Source organism: Callorhinus ursinus, unplaced genomic scaffold (assembly GCF_003265705.2).
Source record: "Callorhinus ursinus isolate GAN/ISIS: 27379988/994484 unplaced genomic scaffold, GSC_fseal_2.0 scaffold93, whole genome shotgun sequence".
Taxonomy (NCBI): Eukaryota; Metazoa; Chordata; class Mammalia; order Carnivora; family Otariidae; genus Callorhinus; species Callorhinus ursinus.
This window is the reverse complement of record NW_027397155.1, coordinates 1,702,609-1,720,934: the sequence shown is the minus strand read 5'-3', so window position 1 is coordinate 1,720,934 and position 18,326 is coordinate 1,702,609. Positions and strand designations below refer to the sequence as shown.

At 41.9% G+C, this 18,326-nt stretch overlaps 1 protein-coding gene across 1 annotated transcript in view; it reads right to left on the bottom strand.

The window, feature by feature from the left end:
- The window catches only part of RAB38 (RAB38, member RAS oncogene family), a 72,159-nt gene extending 53,833 nt beyond the window's left edge, over positions 1 to 18,326 (bottom strand). The window contains exon 1 of the mRNA XM_025893651.2: positions 18,044 to 18,326. Within this exon, the coding sequence (XP_025749436.1) occupies positions 18,044 to 18,245 (202 nt within the window). The 5' untranslated portion in view covers positions 18,246 to 18,326. The remainder of the gene's footprint in view (positions 1 to 18,043) is intronic.

The window sequence follows — 18,326 nt, the reverse complement described above, 5'->3', positions numbered from 1 at the left end:
AACCTCTTTGACATCACCCACAGCAACTTCTTTCAAGATATATCTCCAAAAACTAGTGAAACAAAAGCAAAAATGAACTTTTGGGACTTCATCAGGATAAAAAGCTTCTGCACAGCGAAGGAAACAGTCAACAAAACAAACAGGCAACCCACAGAATGGGAGAAGATATTTGCAAATGACACTACAGACAAAGGGCTGGTATCCAAGATCTATAAAGAACTTCTCAAACTCAATACCCAAAAAAAACAATCAAGTCAAAAAGTGGGCAGAAGATATGAGAAGACACTTCCCTGAAGAAGGCATACAAATGGCTAACAGACACATGAAAAAATGTTCATCATAATTAGCCATCAGGGAAATTCAAATCAAAACCACATTGAGATACCACCTTACACCAGTTAGAATGGCAAAAATGGACAGCGAAAGAAACAACAAATGTTGGGGAGGTTGTGTAGGCGAACCCTCTTACACTGTTGGTGGGAATGCAAGTTGGTACAGCCACGTTGGAAAACAGTGTGGAGGTTCCTCAAAAATTAAAAATAGAGCTACCCTATGACCCAGCAATTGCACTCCTGGGTATTTACCCCAAAGACATAGAGATGTAGTGAAAAGAAGGCCCATATGCACCCCAATGTTCATAGCAGCAATGTCCACAAAAGCCAAACTGTGGAAAGAGCCGAGATGCCCTTCAACAGATGAATGGATAAAGAAGATGTGGTCCATATATACAATGGAATATTACTCAGCCATCAGAAAGGATGAATACCCAACTTTTACATCAGCATGGATGGGACTGGAGAAGATTATGCTAAGTGAAATAAGTCAAGCAGAGAAGGTCAATTATCATATGGTTTCACTTATTTGTGGAACATAAGGAATAGCATGGAGGACATTAGGAGAAGGAAGGGAAAAATGAAGGGGGGGAAATTGGAGAGAGAGATGAACCATGAGAGACTATGGACTCTGAGAAACAAACTGAGGGTTTTAGAGGGGAGGGGGTGGGGGGACTGGTTAGCCCGGTGATGGGTATTAAGGAGGGCAAGTACTGCATGGAGCACTGGGTGTTATACGAAAACAATGGATCATGGATCACCACATCAAAAACTAATGATGTATTGTATGGTGAGTAACATAACATAATAAAATCTAAAAAATAAATAAATAAATAAATAAAACAAAATAAATAAAATAAAATACTGAATCCATCCAATGAATCATGGAACACTACATCAAAAACTAATGATGTAATGTATGGTGAGTAACATAACATAATAAAATTTAAAAAATAAAAAATAATAAAATAAAATAAAACAACAACAACAACAAACAAACAAACAAACTGAGGGTTCTAGAGGGGAGGGGGGTGGGGGGATGGGCTAGCCTGGTGATGGGTATTAAAGAGGGTACGTTCTGTGTGGAGCACTGGGTGTTATGCACAAACAATGAATCATGGAACACTACATCAAAAACTAATGATGTAATGTATGGTGATTAACTTACCATATTAAAATAAAATTAAAAATAAATATATTATATATCTTTATATGGTATAAAAATACACAACATATATGGAATATGTACTTTTATAATACATATCTTTATATTTTATGTCCTATATTATACACAAAATTATGTAATTATATATCTTTATTTGGTATTTTGTATTCATAATACATGTCTTTTCACAGCATAAAGATTGGAGTTGCAAACATAATATTTTGCCAACATAAACTGAAATTACTTTTAAAATATGAAAAAAAGAAATAATCCCTTGGAATCAATTTACTCTATTCAAAATAACATAAGTTTTGGGTCATGCACAATCCATAGAGCTAAAAGTACCAGCAAGATACTCTTTGTTTCTAAGGAATAATAGTATGAAAAGCAGGAAGATGAAACCAAAAGTATGTATGGACCTTGGACAAGGATCTAGAAGGAAACAAATCTAATTACTATGGTGGCCAAATGGACACTGAACTTACAATAGATTACACTAGTTTTGAAGACTCAGGGAAACCCACAGACTAGGATCAGAGTCTGGCTAACATCCTCATGAGTAGGTTTCCTCCAATTTTTAAGAGCCCATCTGACCCTCTGGCCATAGTTTTGAAACTCTTTCAACTTCTCTCTTCCCTAATTTGCCCCACCAAGCCCATGACAGAAGTGTATCAATTCATCACTCTTTATCCAAGTCACCTAGGCAGATATACTGGCATTAACCATGTGTATGTAATCTTTGCTCACAAAATAACAAGTGCCCCTAGCCAGAACCACCCTTCAGCAGTCCCCATGACAAGTATCTTGAGCACTCAGTATACAGTGAGTGCTCAGTAAGGTCTCCTCACTGAGTGAAGGAATAGCCCCTAATTCTCTCCCCACTCCTAGCAGATACATGCAGGCTTAGCAAGACAGTAAGAGTCACCCTCGGCCATGCCTTCATCATCACCACTCTAATGAGGATCACCTCATCTCATCTCATTCATTCACTGAACAACAAAGTTTTGAATGCTTACTATTTTTCAGGCACTGTTCTAGAAATGAGCAAAGGTCATTGTTCTAATGACCTAGGGGTCCTTATTCTAATGAATCTTACATTCTAGTGGAAAGAGATAAAAAGTTGGTAAGGTACTACATTAGCTGGTAAAGTGTTAGGGAGAAAAATAAAGTAGGAAAGGAGAAAATGGTATGTGGGGGGGTGAGGGTAAAGTTAAGCAGGATGGATAGTGAAGGCCCATGGAGAAGTTGTCCCTTAAGACCAAAAAGAGGAAAAGGAGAAAGCCATATGGATATTTAGAAGAGCGTTTTCGACAGAAAATACCAAGAAAGAAAGACTCAGAGGCACAACTGTGTTTGGCACATGTTTAGAGAAGAGCAAGGAGTCTATGCTGGGGAGGACGGAGCAAGGAGTAGGGGAGTATGCAGTGAGGCAGGCAGATCTCAGGCCAATTTCAGGCCATTATAGGAAGGTTGCCTTTTATTCTGCATGAGAGAGGAAAGCACTGAAGGACTAGGAGCAGATGAGAAACATGAATGGGGGCAGGAATAAATGGATATTATGGCTGCTGTGTTAAGGAATGACCTACAGGAGTCAAGGTTAAAAATGGGGAGACAATAATCCAGGCAAGAGACAATGATGTGGACCAACGTGGGGATGGTGAAAGTTGGTAAAGATTGGTTGCTTCCTGGAAATATCTGGAGATTGAGATGATAGAGGATACATTGAGTATGAGATGATTTGAGCAGGACTCCAAGAACTCTTGCCTTAAAAAATCAAAAGTATGGAGTTGCTATTAGCTGAGATGAAGGAGACTTTAGGAGGTGCAGGTTTTGTGGAAGCAGATCCGGATTCTGATATGTTAAGTTTGAGATGTCTGTTAGGCTGAGATGTTGAGTAGGCAGTTGTATATAGAAGGCTGAGGTGGTCAGGACTGGAGATTGAACTGGTACTTTAATTTCTGTACACTTCTGCCAAATTCACCTTCCAAAGCTCTGTTTTCACCCTATCATTTCCCTAATTAAACATTTTCAGGGATCCACTACTGCTTACAGCAGATGCCACAAACTGGAGGTTGGGCTGCTAACATGTTCTGTGACCCACACAAGATTTAAAGCGATTTGAACTATTTGCCAACAGTTATAAATTGGATGATCCCTAGGGGTGCCTGGGTGGCTCAGTCAGTTAAGCCTCCGACTCTTGGTTTTGACTCAGGTTATGATCTCATGAGTTGTGGGATCGACCTGGTGTCAGACTCTTGAGTTCAAAGGAGAGTCTGCTTGAGATTCTCTCCCTCTGCCCCACCCCCACTCACTCGCGCATTCTCACTCTCTCTCAAATAAATAAATAAATCTTTTTAAAAAATTGGAAGATCTCTAATAAGACAGATATTGGAATGTCTTGAAAACTCAGAGCATTTAGAATTCTAAAGGTCCACATCATATGAGTAATGTTTAGGAGGTAGTTCACTTGAGCTGACTAGTACCAAATACCCGATTTTAAAGGGAAAATAATTTGCTCAGATGCCATTCCTTTTTCATCATCGTATACCACGAAGACACTGCCTTAAATTTAAATGTGTTTAACTGCATCCATTTAATAAAAATAACTCTAACAAAATATTTTGAATTTAATGAAATTGATAAAATTTTATTTTAAAGAAACTGTTGCTACTGATCCATTTTTTTTATGGCTCTTATAGGCTGTTACAAATGGTAACTTAGGATCCCATGTTTGTTTATTTTTGCATCAAAATACTCTTTGACACGTTGGGTTTGTTCTACTATATCCCCTACCTGCAAGTAGAGTTTTGTAGAGAAACAAAATGTGAGCCAGGATTGTGGAGAAGCTGTGTTCCTATTTCCTACGGAAACAGGGAGCAGTAGCTTGGGTGGTCCTACACTGGGACATAGTTTTCAGAGAGAAACTCATCAAAAGATGAGTAAGATCTTGCCAGGTAGAGAAAAGAGTTCATTTACTTTACCCTCTGGGTTTCTATGGGATTTTCAAAGTTGTACACCTTGATCTACAAGTTAAAGACAAATCCTCAGACTGAGGTCAAGATCCTACCCAAAACTACGCCTTGTCTGGCTCTCCTTCTAAGTTCTGCTTCTTGCTTTCATTCATACTCACTCCATGGCACCCTCCACTCCCACTGGAATAGACCATTCCCTTACTGTCTATGTAACTAAATCCTAACTATTCTTCAAGGTTGTACCAAGACCTACCTTCTTGGAGCTTTCTGACTAACTTGGCCCCACGGTCAACCCTTTCCTCCATTATACTCACCTAGCACTGACTGTATCATTTGCTCACCCACTTATGCAGGCCCTCCCTGCCTTGTACTGCTTTTTATGTGCTGCAGATCTCTGCAGCCTATGTCCCTGATTGCACTGAGCCTCCTTGAGTCCACTGTTGAATTACTCAAGTGCTGTTCCCTTATGTCTCCATAGCACACACACTCTGGGATGTCCGTAGGCTAAGCTCACGATGAACTTGCATGGTAGAAGGGGACTATAATACAAGTACTTGTTATGTAATGAAACAACAGTGATTTCTTATTCATGAGGGGGAACCCCAGCAGGGAGAGGAGTGAACTGAATAAAGCACAATCTTGATTCAACTCATTTATTTTCTCTGCCTACTAAACTCCTGCTCATTCTTAAGATTCACTTTGAAAAAAATCTGTCCCCAATTCAGAACCACCCAAGCTCTTTCTGCTACTTCTTTAGTTACCCCATTTCACCTTACTACTGATGTTGTCTCTTAGAGGCAAATCTTACCTCTATTCAACAAGACGGTAAAGCTAGATGCGGTGTATTGAATTAAGCTAAAGCGTGCAAGAGTAAGATGACATAAAAAGTAATAATTGGTTTTTCAGGTGTCGAAAAACAATAACATTATAGAAGGAAGATGAATTGTAGTGACTTTTTAAAATAAATTTCAAATATTCTAATTAAATTCTATATTTATATTTAAATTTCAGGCTGTGTTGGGGGGGAGAGAGAACCAGAGACAGAGAGAGATAATTAAAACCCCAGTATCCCAGACTTTTTTGTCAGAATTTATTTTGACTGAGGTCCAACACTACTCAGCTTAGATGAAATAACTTGCTTGAAGAGAGAATAATGTAATGTCCAATACTGAATAGTGGGAGGGAATGAAATCAAGTCACAGAAGAGAGGTTGGCATGAATCGAGATAAAACAATCAGCATCCCACATTGTTAATTAAACTAATTACAACTTAAATACCCAACAAACAACCTAAAAATATCTCCACTGAGCTATAAGCTCAAATGTATTAAGAAAAAGGTATATTTGAATTACTTAGCATTTGAATCGCTTCTCAGCCTTTTGGCTAAGATCAAGTGAATTACTTAGCATTTGAGACATCACCTCTAAGTAACCTTCAAAGATGCTTTCATAAATAACTCACAAGACAGTAAAAAATTCATGAGTTATAACACTTTTACAAATAACTCAGAAGTCCAGGACTCAGGACTAGATTCTAAAGGACTAAATTCTTAAAGAATTTCCGGATTCTTCTAGAGCTGTTAATTCCCAAAATGTATACCAAGGTGCTCTGGGATGTGTCAGTGAACTCACAGGGGTGCGATAGGATAAATAGGATATTTTAAAATTTCAAGGCAAACACAGTGGCACTCAAGCTCAGTCAAACACCTCAGGAACTACTAGCTTGAGATAGTTCACAATTTTAACATTAGACCATGCTACATTCCTTCTAATGCAATCCTATCTTTTTGAAACTGAGGTTTTCACAGTTTGTGTGATAAAAAGCCAGAGTCATGTGAAAATCAACATGAATCAGGAAATGAGAGTGGTGATGTCTACTCTCACTCAAAATTTTGAGATGTTGTTCCATGGCCCAAAGGCACATGTATTCCAATAGTAAATAATTATAGTTCTTAAAAATGAAAAAAAAAATTTAATTTGTGTTCCAATTTTTTTTCAAATGGCTACTAAGTTGTTAGAACATGATACTTATTGAATTGTTTGGTGCTGACTATTTAATAAATAGAACTTGGGGGGCACCTGGGTGGCTCCTTCAGCTCAGGTCATGATCTCAGGGTCCTGGGATTGAGCCCTGTGTTGGGCTCCCTGCTCAGCAGGGAGACTGCTTCTCCTTCTCCCTCTGCTCCTCCCTCCACCCACCTCCTACCCCAGTTCATGCTCGCTCTCTCTCAAATAAATACATAAAATCTTTATTTAAAAAAAAAAAAGACAGTTGTTATTAAGCCAACCTAACCCCATGGTCTCAGCGGTGATGTGTGCAAAGAATTTAGCTCATTTAATTCTTAGCTCTATTCAAAAGTATAAAGATTCAAAAACAATAAATTATTCCTTTAAAATAAATAATGTATATCTTCTAAATGTAACTTAATCTCGGGAATGTGGAAATGACTGCACTGTTGTATCACACTCAGGAAATGGTAGAACGTAGTCAGAAAACAGCAAACAAATATCAGTTCCTACCCAGCACTATCCTTCACGACCTGTATGAATTTTGAAGTGTTATGTGTTTTTTTTTCCTTGACTATGTGTTTTGTAGCTTGTCTAAGCATAGTTCTCTCAGCTCTGTGATGGGGCTTGTGACAAAACCTACCAGATCCGCTCATTGTGAGCAATAAACGAAATGATACATAAAAACACATTGTACCATGCCTGACGCTCCATAAAGGGTGGCTATTAATAACACATTACATTGTAGGGGAAAATAGTCTTCCCAAGAAATAATTTGTCAATTTCCTTTAAATTTTGCCCTACAAATTAGATTGCAAATTGTGTGGATCCCTCCCACTACGGATATTTTCTTTGTCCACATTAGGCTGAGGAGATACATAAGAAGCTAAGTTTTTCATTGCTTTTCTTTAGAGAGCAGTTTTGTGCAAGGCTGATGAGGAAGAAACATTAAATAACGTTATCAGGCTAAAAGACTGCAAAAAGTAGGGACTCCGAGCAAAAAGAAAGAATTCTTTCTCCTTTGCTTCCAGAAAACCTGCCCTTGCTTGGTTCTCCCCATGTATAGTGCCTTCTCCTTCTCTACCTCTTTGCTGACTACACAGTCATTTCATTAAATTATGTCACAACTTGTGGCAAGGTCTGCTAAACCACACCAGGGTATCTGGAAAGGTAGGAAATAACTCTTAATACAAGGCTAAAGAAGAAGTGCTACAGGGAGAAAAAAAAGTTGCATGATATTCAAGGGAAGAAGAATGACAGAATTAGGGAAGTCTGTAGGGGAGTTGCCCTTCTAGATGGATCTTAAACATTAGATAGGATTTGGATATGTGGAAATAAAGGGAAGGGTATGTGAATCAGCAAGAAGAGCAGGAGGAAAGGCACAGAGGCAACGAACATGGGGTGTGAACAAGGAAGCAAGAGTTCAAATGGCCAAATTTTCAGCCTCATAATGGAGCAAAGGAAAATGATATTAGGGATTTTTTTTTTTAAGATTTTATTTATTTATTTGTCAGAGAGGGAGAGAGAGAGCACAAGCAGGGGGAGCAGCAGAGAGAGGGAGAAGCAGGCTCCCCGCTGAGCAGGGAGCCCTATGCGAGGCTCGATCCCAGGACACCAGATCATGACCTCAGCTGAAGGCAGATGCTTAATTGACTGAACCACCCAGGCGTCCCAATATTAAGGGATGTTATTTGAGCCAGACCGTGGATGTCTCTGGGTCCTCCCAGTCCCATCATCCTCTCTTCTTCATTGCATGAATTTCCAGAGGGTTGGGTGCTCACTAAATTCAATTACTTTTGTGCCTCAGTGCTTAAGACTACACCAAAACATCTAGTGTTAAAAAATCAGCTTTTAATTCTTCAAATCTCATCATTAATAAACCAGAGATGCCTGCATTCTGGTTTCATTTCTACCATTAACTAGCTCTAAAAGCCTGAGAAACTAAAGCAAACCCACTCTTAGAGCATAGCTTTCTCTTCTGTAAAAGAAACCATTTGGTTTGATGAGCCATCAAGATCTTAACTCTAAAAATTACCCTTCAAAATTATTACTTCATCTAATGTATCAAAATATCATAAAGACAGTTTTGCCATTTGACCTCCAAATGAACAACACTTCATTCCAAATTATGAGGACTTGGTTAAATGATGAAGTGCAGCTTTTAAGAATGGTCTTTAAGGTCACTCCCCAGTTTTTATGATGAAAAAATGAAACAGAATGCCACCTTCAGAAAAGTGACTACCATATTTATCAATTTTACAGTGTATACATTTTTAATACATTAATATTCATAAAATTATGAAATCTTTCAAGCATAAACAAGGGGTTTTTTTGTTTTGTTTTACTGGAAAAATTTTTAGGTCAATGATATATCTGGGAATTGAAGCAATAATGAAATAGTTGGCTAGAAAACTTGAAGGAACAAACACTCACTGAGGACCTGCTAACTACCAAGAACTATGCTGGGACCTAGGGTTATAGACAGGGAGAAAAAGACATTCCAGTGCAGTAGTAGAAGGCTTCTAACCCAGGACAAGCATGGCTATTATGGGAGCAGATAAACAGCGCCTCCCATGGGCACATGGGCTCAATAGACATTTCTTAAAGGAGGTGAGATGGGTTGAATGACCAAGAATCCATAGAGTCATCTAAGTGAAAAAGAGGAAAGTGTATTTAGCCCAGCGACAATCATATGAACCATAGCACAGAGGGGGAGATAGGTGAATTGAAGCCACTGTAAGATATCTGGAATGGTCAAGAGTCAGAGATATGAGAGATGAGACTGGAATGGCTGACCTCAAATTTCACAGTAAAATGTTTAGCCTCTAATTCTGAAAGTGATGGAGATCCACTGAAGAATGCCAAACAGGAGAATATCTGACTGGAGAATGAGGCCATGCTCAAAAGTCTCACCTCCGTGGATTACAAACCAATGTGGGGGAAAGCTTGAGGAAGGGACAGGTGTTAGGAAGCTGCTACAGTGGTCCTGATGAGTCATGAAGAAGCCAAGGCCACTCATAGAGGGATAGACAGAGTTAGCTTTCAAGACAGAAGAGATAGAATTTGATTAATACCTGCGAGTAAGAAACTAAAAGGAGTGGGGACTGGTGGAAGTTAAGACCCAAGTTTTTTTCAGAGAGTAATTTAAGATCATATCGTTTCTTAATTAAATTTTCAAACAGCTGAAAAAAAATAGTGGAACTCAAGAATGTGAAACGCAGGCTACAGTCAGTCTTGACCTTGCCAAGTTGGACACTACTCTAGTACACCAACCTAGAAGATGAGGATCTTGCCTTGATGGAATAAATATGATTTCCACCCCCCGGAAAAGCAGGGACAGCATTTCCCTCTGGGAGTTTCCAACTCAGAATCAAGAGAAAGAAAGAAAAAATGGGGGGGGGGGGGCCAGGGGCAGGACATTTCTTAATGACTTAAAAGCTTTGCAGGATTCCCCAGAGTAAATCATCAGAAGAGGGAGAGAAAGGGCTCTAAGCCTTTCTACAAAGCAACTACTCTCAAAAACTTTTCAGGTGAGTGATGACTCCAGTATCAAACCACTTTCACTGAGCAGCCACTATGTACCAGGCACCATATGCTACTTAGGCTTGGCCCAGTTTCCTCACCTCCAAAATTGGAAATAAGAAGACCTATTTGTCACAATCACTGTGGTGTTTAAATTGCAAAAACTTCCTTGGCAATCAATGTAAGCAGTCACCTTTAACCTTTAGCTTAGCATATATGTCCTTTCATGGTTTGTCTGCTGCTCCCTCACCAACCTCCCCTCCCTTGTTGTAACCTGTAGCCATGCCAAATTACCGCCAGCCACACCGTATCTTCTCACCCCATGCCACAGCTAGCTAGGGTAGGTGTCCTGTTTTGACTTTCTTTTAGCACCTGACACTTCCCCTTCAGAACACTCGTCAAAACAGTGATTAAATAATTATCTGTTTTAAATATTTTTATGTCCCACCAGAATATCAGATTCCTTAAGTGCAAAAATTGATCTATTTTGTTTATCCCTAAAGTCCCTCTGCTTATCAAATGAATGAATACATTTTCTCAGGCAAAATCTTACACCTCTCAAATGCTCAAATTTTAAAATGATTTTTAAATGAAATTCAGTAAAATAAAACAATAATATTTAAGTACCGCTTCAACACTCAGTGACAATAGCTGTATTCATGACAAGCCACAATGACATGGATCCTGGGTTTCCTTTGGACCTGGTCAGGGCTCAAGGACTTCAGTCACTTCCTACTTGCTAGGACCCCACCAATTCCTCCCTGAATGGCTCTATGACTTGAAATCTGTCCTCTTTCTAGCCATCAGCCCTCCTATCACCTCATCTCTAGTGTTTTAATTCCACTTTCATGACATACATAATTTATAGACAATGGGGAGCCACCAAGATGATGTTCTGGAAAGATGAACTTGACCCTGGTACATATAACAACTGAAGGAAGAAGAGACTAGAACTAGCCAAGTCGCTATTACAGAAGAACAGGGAAGTAATGATAGTGCTGTCCTTGGTCTAGAGCAGTGTCAAGAGAAGTATAATCACTATCTGACATGGAGGGTCAAAGAAGAAAATATGGCAGAGGTTTCAAGTCCAAGTGACTGTGGGAAAGGTATATACCAAGTCCAGCGAGTGGGGAAAGATGCCTAGTTTAGACTTACAAATAGCATCTTTTACCACTTATCATTAAGAGGGTGATTGTGGATGTTCTCTGTATTCCTTTGTTGTTGTTATTGTCGTTTTCTACTTTCCAATTTTGCTACATTGAGAATATATTACTTCACTAATAGAGAAAAAACAACAATCTTTGTTTTTTCATGCCACTTTGCTATGACATATTGATCTTGCAATATATATGAGAGATCATAATGGAGATGGCCAACAGGAAGACCAAATCATAGGTCTGAGGGTCATGAGAAGTCAAGGTTAGATGCACATTTTTGGAGTCGCCCGCATAAAGTTTAAAGCATGGGAATGCATAAGATTATCAAGAGCAGGACTGAAGATGAACTTCTGCCTCAAGCTGTACAAGCCTGAAATCACTGATCACAGGGAGTAACCAGTGCTAGGTAAGAGCATTGGAAATATCCCACAAGCTAGAGGCTTTATCCCACCTGCTCATTTTTTTTAAAGATTTTATTTATTTATTTGAGAGAGAGAGAATGAGAGATAGCACGAGAGGGAAGAGGGTCAGAGGGAGAAGCAGACTCCCCGCCGAGCAGGGAGCCCGATGTGGGACTCGATCCCTGGACTCCAGGATCATGACCTGAGCCGAAGGCAGTCGCTTAACCAACTGAGCCACCCAGGTGCCCCCCACCTGCTCAGTTTTAAGCTCAGAGAGTGAACAGATGTGGTGCAGGCAGGACCCCCTCCGTGCCACCAGAATATTTTGGAGTGGCCTATATTGATACAGTTCATTCACTGTTACAGTGATTTACTTTGGTGCCACCATGCCCACCGAACCATGAACTTCTTGAGGTCAGGAACCAGGTCATGTTCAATTCTTTACCCTTCTTTGTCTTGCCCTCACCTAGAACAATCTGTAACATATACCGGCCATTTCATATATATCTGTGCTGAAGAACCCAGCCACACACCTGAGAGCTGTTCTTCCCCATCCCGTTCTTCTGTCAAATGACTTAGCTTTCCTTGGTCAGACTGCTATGTACTCTCCTGTCAGAACTAGTCCTCTAAAACCTAGATGAGTGGACATGTCCCACATGCCTAATGCTCACGTGTCTGTGATAGTCTACTGATTGCCCTGCAAAAAGCCCCGGGGTGCTTTGCCCACACATCATTCACCCTACTTAGAAAGTTCCCCATCTTGCTCCGTGTACACACTGCTTATCTCTAAGCATAAACCATGTTAGTCCACATGGTATTTAGAAAATCTATAATTAGCCAGGCTAGAAACAAGGCAATAAACTGCCCAGTAGGGAGTGGCCCAGACTTGACATGCATTTTTATTTTTTTATTTTTTTTTTGCTTGACATGTGGTTGCCAAATTTAGCTCTTTCTACATTTCTAGATATATTATGTTGACATTTAAGACCCTTCTTCTAAAACTCCTTGGAGAATTACAGTCTTTTAGAAATAGACACTGCAGAGATGGTCCAGTCCAAAACCCGCCCCCCGTTGAATTTCATAATGTGGAAGCATTTTATAAACCCTGAAACAACACAGCACTGTGATCCAGATGAATCTCATGGCCACTGGGGTGGGAGACTCAGTGTCCTGGGGCTCCTGACTCTAGGCCCAGGCTGCCTCCCCATCGCTCTGCCTGCCTGTTGGATAATGTCCTCCAATGTTTCTTTGTTGCATAGCTTAGGCAGGGAAAGTTAGCATCGAAGTGCCCTGAGGGAAATATTTTTCCTCAACCACTTTGCTCCCCTGCCACTTGCTAACTCTTACAACCCTGGGCAAGTCCCTTACCTCTCTGATTCTTGTTCTTCTCTAATATAAAATAGATTCAGCACCACCTGATCTGTCTATATCCTTGGCGATATTGAGCAAATCTAGCAGGAAAACGTATGTGAAGGTAGTTTGTAATAACAATTAAGAACAAGAGTAATAGCTAACATTTATTCAGCTTGTATTATGTGTCAGACAGGCCCAACTTCACATGCATTACCTCATTTCATTCTTTTAACAACTCAAAGGAGCAGGTTCTGCTACTGTCCCTGGTTTACAGACAGGAAACCAAGGCACAAACATTTAAGTGACTTGCACCAGTCCCAAAGCTGGCAAGGGAAGAAGTTGGAATAAACCGCCCCATACTACCTGGGCACACTGAAAATATATTAGAACTGACAGAAACTGCAAGAGAGTACATAATACAAATATGTGATATCACAGGAAAATAAAATAAGAGCCTTTTTATAGATGAGGCAACTGAAGTCCAGCAAGCTCTCATGGCTTGCCCAACATCAAGCAGTATATTTTTAAAATATATTTAGAATATGTCTAAGGGCACCTTGGTGGCTCAGTCAGTTAAGCATTTGACTCTTTGATTTTAGTTCAGGTCCTGATCTCAGGGTCCTGAGATGGAGCTGCATGCCAGGCTGGGGCTGAGCAGGGCGTCTGCTTGAGATTCTCACTCTCCCCCCATGCTGCCCCTCCCCCTGCTCTCATGCACTCTCGCTCTCTCTCAAATAAATAAATAAATAAATCTTTTTTAAAAAAAGAATATGTCTAGAGTATTTTATTTTGGGGGCACCTAGGTGGCTTAGTTGGTTAAGCATCTGCCTTCCGCTTAGGTCCTGATCCCGGAGTCCTCAGATCTAGTCCGCACTGAGCTTCCTGCTGGTGGCTGGTCAGGTAGTCTGCTTCTCCCTCCACCCCTCACCCCACTCCTGCTCTCTCTTTCAAATAAATAAATAAAATCTTTAAAAAATAAATAAAGTATTTTTTAATTTTTTTAAAGATTTATTTATTTGAGAGAGAGCAAGAGTGGGGGAGGGAGAGAGAATCTTAAGCAGGCTCCATGCCCAGAATGGAACCTGGCGCAGGGCTCGATCTCACAATCCTGAGATCATGACCTGAGCCAAAATCAAGAGTCAGATGCTTAACCAATGGAGCCACCCAGGTGCCCCAAAACTATTTTATTTTTAAATTGTGGGAAGTAGAGCAAAGCTGTTAGGAAACTGGGTACTGGATTCCATGGCCAAATTTTAAATTCCAGCACTACCACTTAGCCAGCTATGTTACTGGGGAATTAAAAATTGGAGAGTCTCAAATGTGAACCTTTTGTTTATTTTTTTCCTGATAAACCTATTTTAAAAACCCTATAGCCAAGAATCAAATTTTCAGAAATAGATTTTCATTCTATTTCCTCCCACTACCTGCACAGCCATTCTGATTAATATCTAAAAACATGTTAGAAATAGGAAGGAGAAGGCAAGAATGACTTGAGGCAAATATAAAGAAACACCTCTAAAGGGGAGGAGAGTATAACCCCAGTGGGCCAACTGTGCCCCAGGCACTCACAGGCCTGTGGCCCTGAAGAGCTTGGCTTGATTGCAAGTCACACAGAACTGTATTAATCCAGTTCTTCCACTTAATAGGTAGGTGGCCTTGGACCGAGTGACTTAATTTCCCTCGACACTATCAAGAGCTCTGGAACCCAGAGCTGACCCAGCTGCTCCTCTATGATGGAATCTTTGGGATTCAGGGCGATTGCCATTCCCTGTGAGGTTTGTGGAATTTACCACGTTGGTTTTCAGGCCTACTTCACAAGCCCTGAGAGGCATTAAAAAAAAAAAAAAAGACTTTTTTTGTTTTTTTGGTTTTTTTTAAATTAAGTAATCTCTATGCCCAATGTGGGGCTGGAACGCATGACTGGGAGATCAAGAGTCACATGCTCTATAGGCTGAGCCAGCCAGGCGCCCCCTGAGAGATATTTGTTGTAGTCTTTCAGGAACAGACTGGCCAAAGTGGCTACAAGAGATATATCATGGAATTTAGTTGGACAAATAGGCCCTGAGTTGGCATTGAATCAAATGAATACCAAAAATCTAATGAGCAAAGATTCCCTCTATAGCAGCTAGATCTGATACACTATCAAGACAGGGTCTGTTCCCTCTATCTCATCCATACTCCCAACCATCTCAAAGTGAGGCTCACCTGTTCACATTTTAGCCTTACCTCTTCTTTCCACACACACAGCAGAGTTGAACCCAAAGGAGAGAGAGAAGCATTCCTATGTCTGGACAGACAGGCTGATCTGAAGGTGCTGTAAGGTACACCTAGCTGACTAGAGTCTGAGTGGGCACTTGAGATTGGATTTCATATGCATTCACTCCTCACAGGGTTACCTATGTAGCTTGAAACATGTCACCACGATGCTCCAATCATCTTTTCCACAAGGGCCCAACTTCCCCACAACGAGTGGTGCCTGATCCCAGCTTCTAACTCAGCTCACGGGGTCTCTGGGCTGGAGGCTGCCAAAGACAGGCTGCCACTGAACATCAGAGCTCCGGGAAAAAGAAGTGCCCTACGGAGATGCTATAGGCCACTGTATTCATACAACCGACTTTCCAAAGCTCCTCAGATTTCTTATTTACACAGACTTCTGTCGCTATAGCCTCCACCAAAACTTCAGTCCAGAACCACACTCAGGAGGCATTTCTTTTTTCTTTTTCTTTTCTTTTTTTTTTTTAAGATTGTATTTATTTGCTTGAGAGAGAGAGAAAAAGCACAGAGGGAGAGGGAGAAGCAGACTCCCCGCAGAGCAGTGAGCCTGACACGGGGCTCGATCCCAGAACCCTGGGATCATGACCTGAGCCAAAGCAGACGCTTAACCAACTGAGCCACCCAGGCGTCCCTGAGGAGGCATTTCTAAACTTGGGACTTAAACTGCTCATGACAGCATGTTGCGCTACGGATAAAACTGAAAAATGGTGCTGGGTATTTTGGAACAGATTACAGGTATGATATAGGACTCATCATTTATTATGACTTAGCACGTTTATATCCTGCCCTTCTTGCCTACCATTTATACATGCTAGTGTTAACAATGATCCTTGCAGTTCTCCTTAGACAGTAGGTACCATCACCTTTAGCTGGCATTTGTTTGTTGCCCATTTCCCATTTACTGGGAGAAAGCATTATGCCTATAATTTATAGATAAGGCACCTGAGATCAGGAGGTTAAGGAACTTGCCGAAAATCACCCAGGACATGTGGGGTAAAACAGGGATACAGTCAAAGTGGTTCGACTCTGGAATTTAGACTCTTCATCACTATACCTTTCTACCTTCAGAGGACACGGAGATTCATGGACATTCTCTAACATGTGTGAGGTCATATCCTTACTTGCATTTGACACAACAGTCTAAATGACAGTTACATCCCCTTTGAAACAGGAAGCTCCTTCTAAACTTGAGTCCTGGATGCATCCGTGCAGCCAGAAGAGTTTTCAGACGTGAAAACATGCAACTACCAAAGTGCAGAGACTCGCAGTGGCTTTTCTAGATGGAAAACCCAGTCAGAGAGTGGCTGATGGCATCGTCTGCTCTCTGACAGCCCCTGTGCCACTGGAGCAGCTGAAGATGAGCCCACGTGTAAGAATCTGTTCACATGCCAAAAGTTTTATCATAAGACTTGGCAGCTCATTATTAAAGAGGCACCAGAATCCCCAGAAACAGAAATGCCCTTTCAGGAATTTTCCACATTTGTTCTTGCTTCGAGCCATGATCAAGTGTTTCCAGTCAAATACACCAGCTAAAAAGGAACCTATTTTCTGAAAGAGAAGTGGCTGGTTTGGGTCCAGCACTTGTAAAGGTTCCTGGTACCACAGACCATGAAACAGTCAGAAGTGAAGTGGCACTGTTCACAGAGAATCCCGAGGACCTGAAAACTTCAGAGCAGGAAGATTGCTGAACTGCGTGTGCAACCCCTTTCCACTTAACAGGGATGCAGCTGAGCTGAAGGGACTTGTCTGAAGCCACTGAGCAGGTTGGTGAGTGGAGAGCCAGGACATATAATGAGGGGTTGGACATGCCCAGGTTGCAAACAGCTTGTCTGAGGACTCACTCTTGGAGAAGACACACATTTGTCTCACATTTGCCTGACTCCCCTGCCCAACTTGGGGGACAAACCCTCAGAAGCAAATCCTAGTTTCAAACATTGTAATGAAGCTTCTCATTTCCCAGATCTCTCAGTGAAAACTTTAAGGGCAAATCCAGAAATCTTATGGCTACTGTCATAGACTCTTTGACAGGAGTGCCCCCAAGGTAGGTGCACAGGCTCTTTTTTTTTTTTTTTTAAGATTTTATTTATTTATTTATTTGACAGAGAGAGAGAGAGAGAGAGAAAGAAAGAGAGAGCACAAGCAGGGAGACAGGCTCCCCGCTGAGGAGGGAGCCCAATGCGGTGCTCAATCCCAGGGTCCCGGGATCATGACCTGAGCCGAAGGCAGACGTTTAACGACTGAGGCCCCCAGGCGCCCCACAGTCTTCTTTTTATACACCACAGAGAGCCAGAGAGAAACATAGAAATAATACTTTGCCCCCAATACATACACACAAAGATCCTTGGCTTCCTCAAAGCTGAGAACCTCAAACTCGCTTGACTGAGAGGGGGGCAAGAGTTGGAATAAACTAAGCGATTAAAAAGAACGATGGGTAAAGCCCCTCTAGCCTGGAACGCTCCTGGTTCCCGCTGTTAACGATCTAAAGGCTTCCCCCTTGGTGGCTGGCAAGACACTAAAGGCCGCGTCACCGTCCGCGTCGCCCACGCCCGGAAAAAGAGCTGGAGACCGAGAACTCCAGACACTGTCTCTCTGGGTCCCTGGGGAGGCCCGCACTGGGTCGGGAGATTCCCAGGGGAGGGTGGGCGAGGGAGTTCAAGCAACAGCCCCAGCGCGCCAGGGAATGCACTTGAAGTTTCAGCGAGAGACAGAAAAACTTTTGTCTTCTTTTGAAACCAAGTTTCCAACCAACAGGAAAAAGTCTGCTACGGTGCGGAGCCCTGGACGAGACCGAAGCCCCCTGTCCCGGGACTGCAGACCCGCTGCAAGGCCCTCCTGCTCTCGCCCCTCCCCCGGTGCTCACCCGCGATGTCCCAGAGCTGCAGGCGCACCACCGTCTCCGGGTCCCAGTGGAGCACCTTGAGCGCGAAGTCCACGCCGATGGTGGCCCGGTAATGCGAGGAGAAGTTCTGGTGCACGTAGCGCTTGATGATGCTGGTCTTGCCCACGCCCAGGTCGCCGATCACCAGCAGCTTGTACAGGTGCTCTTTGTGCGGGGCTTGCATCCTGGCGGGCCGCCCGCGTGCGGTGCCGGACCGGGGAGCGCAGCCGGGGCCTGGGCGGTAGACGGACTCCGGGAGCGTGAG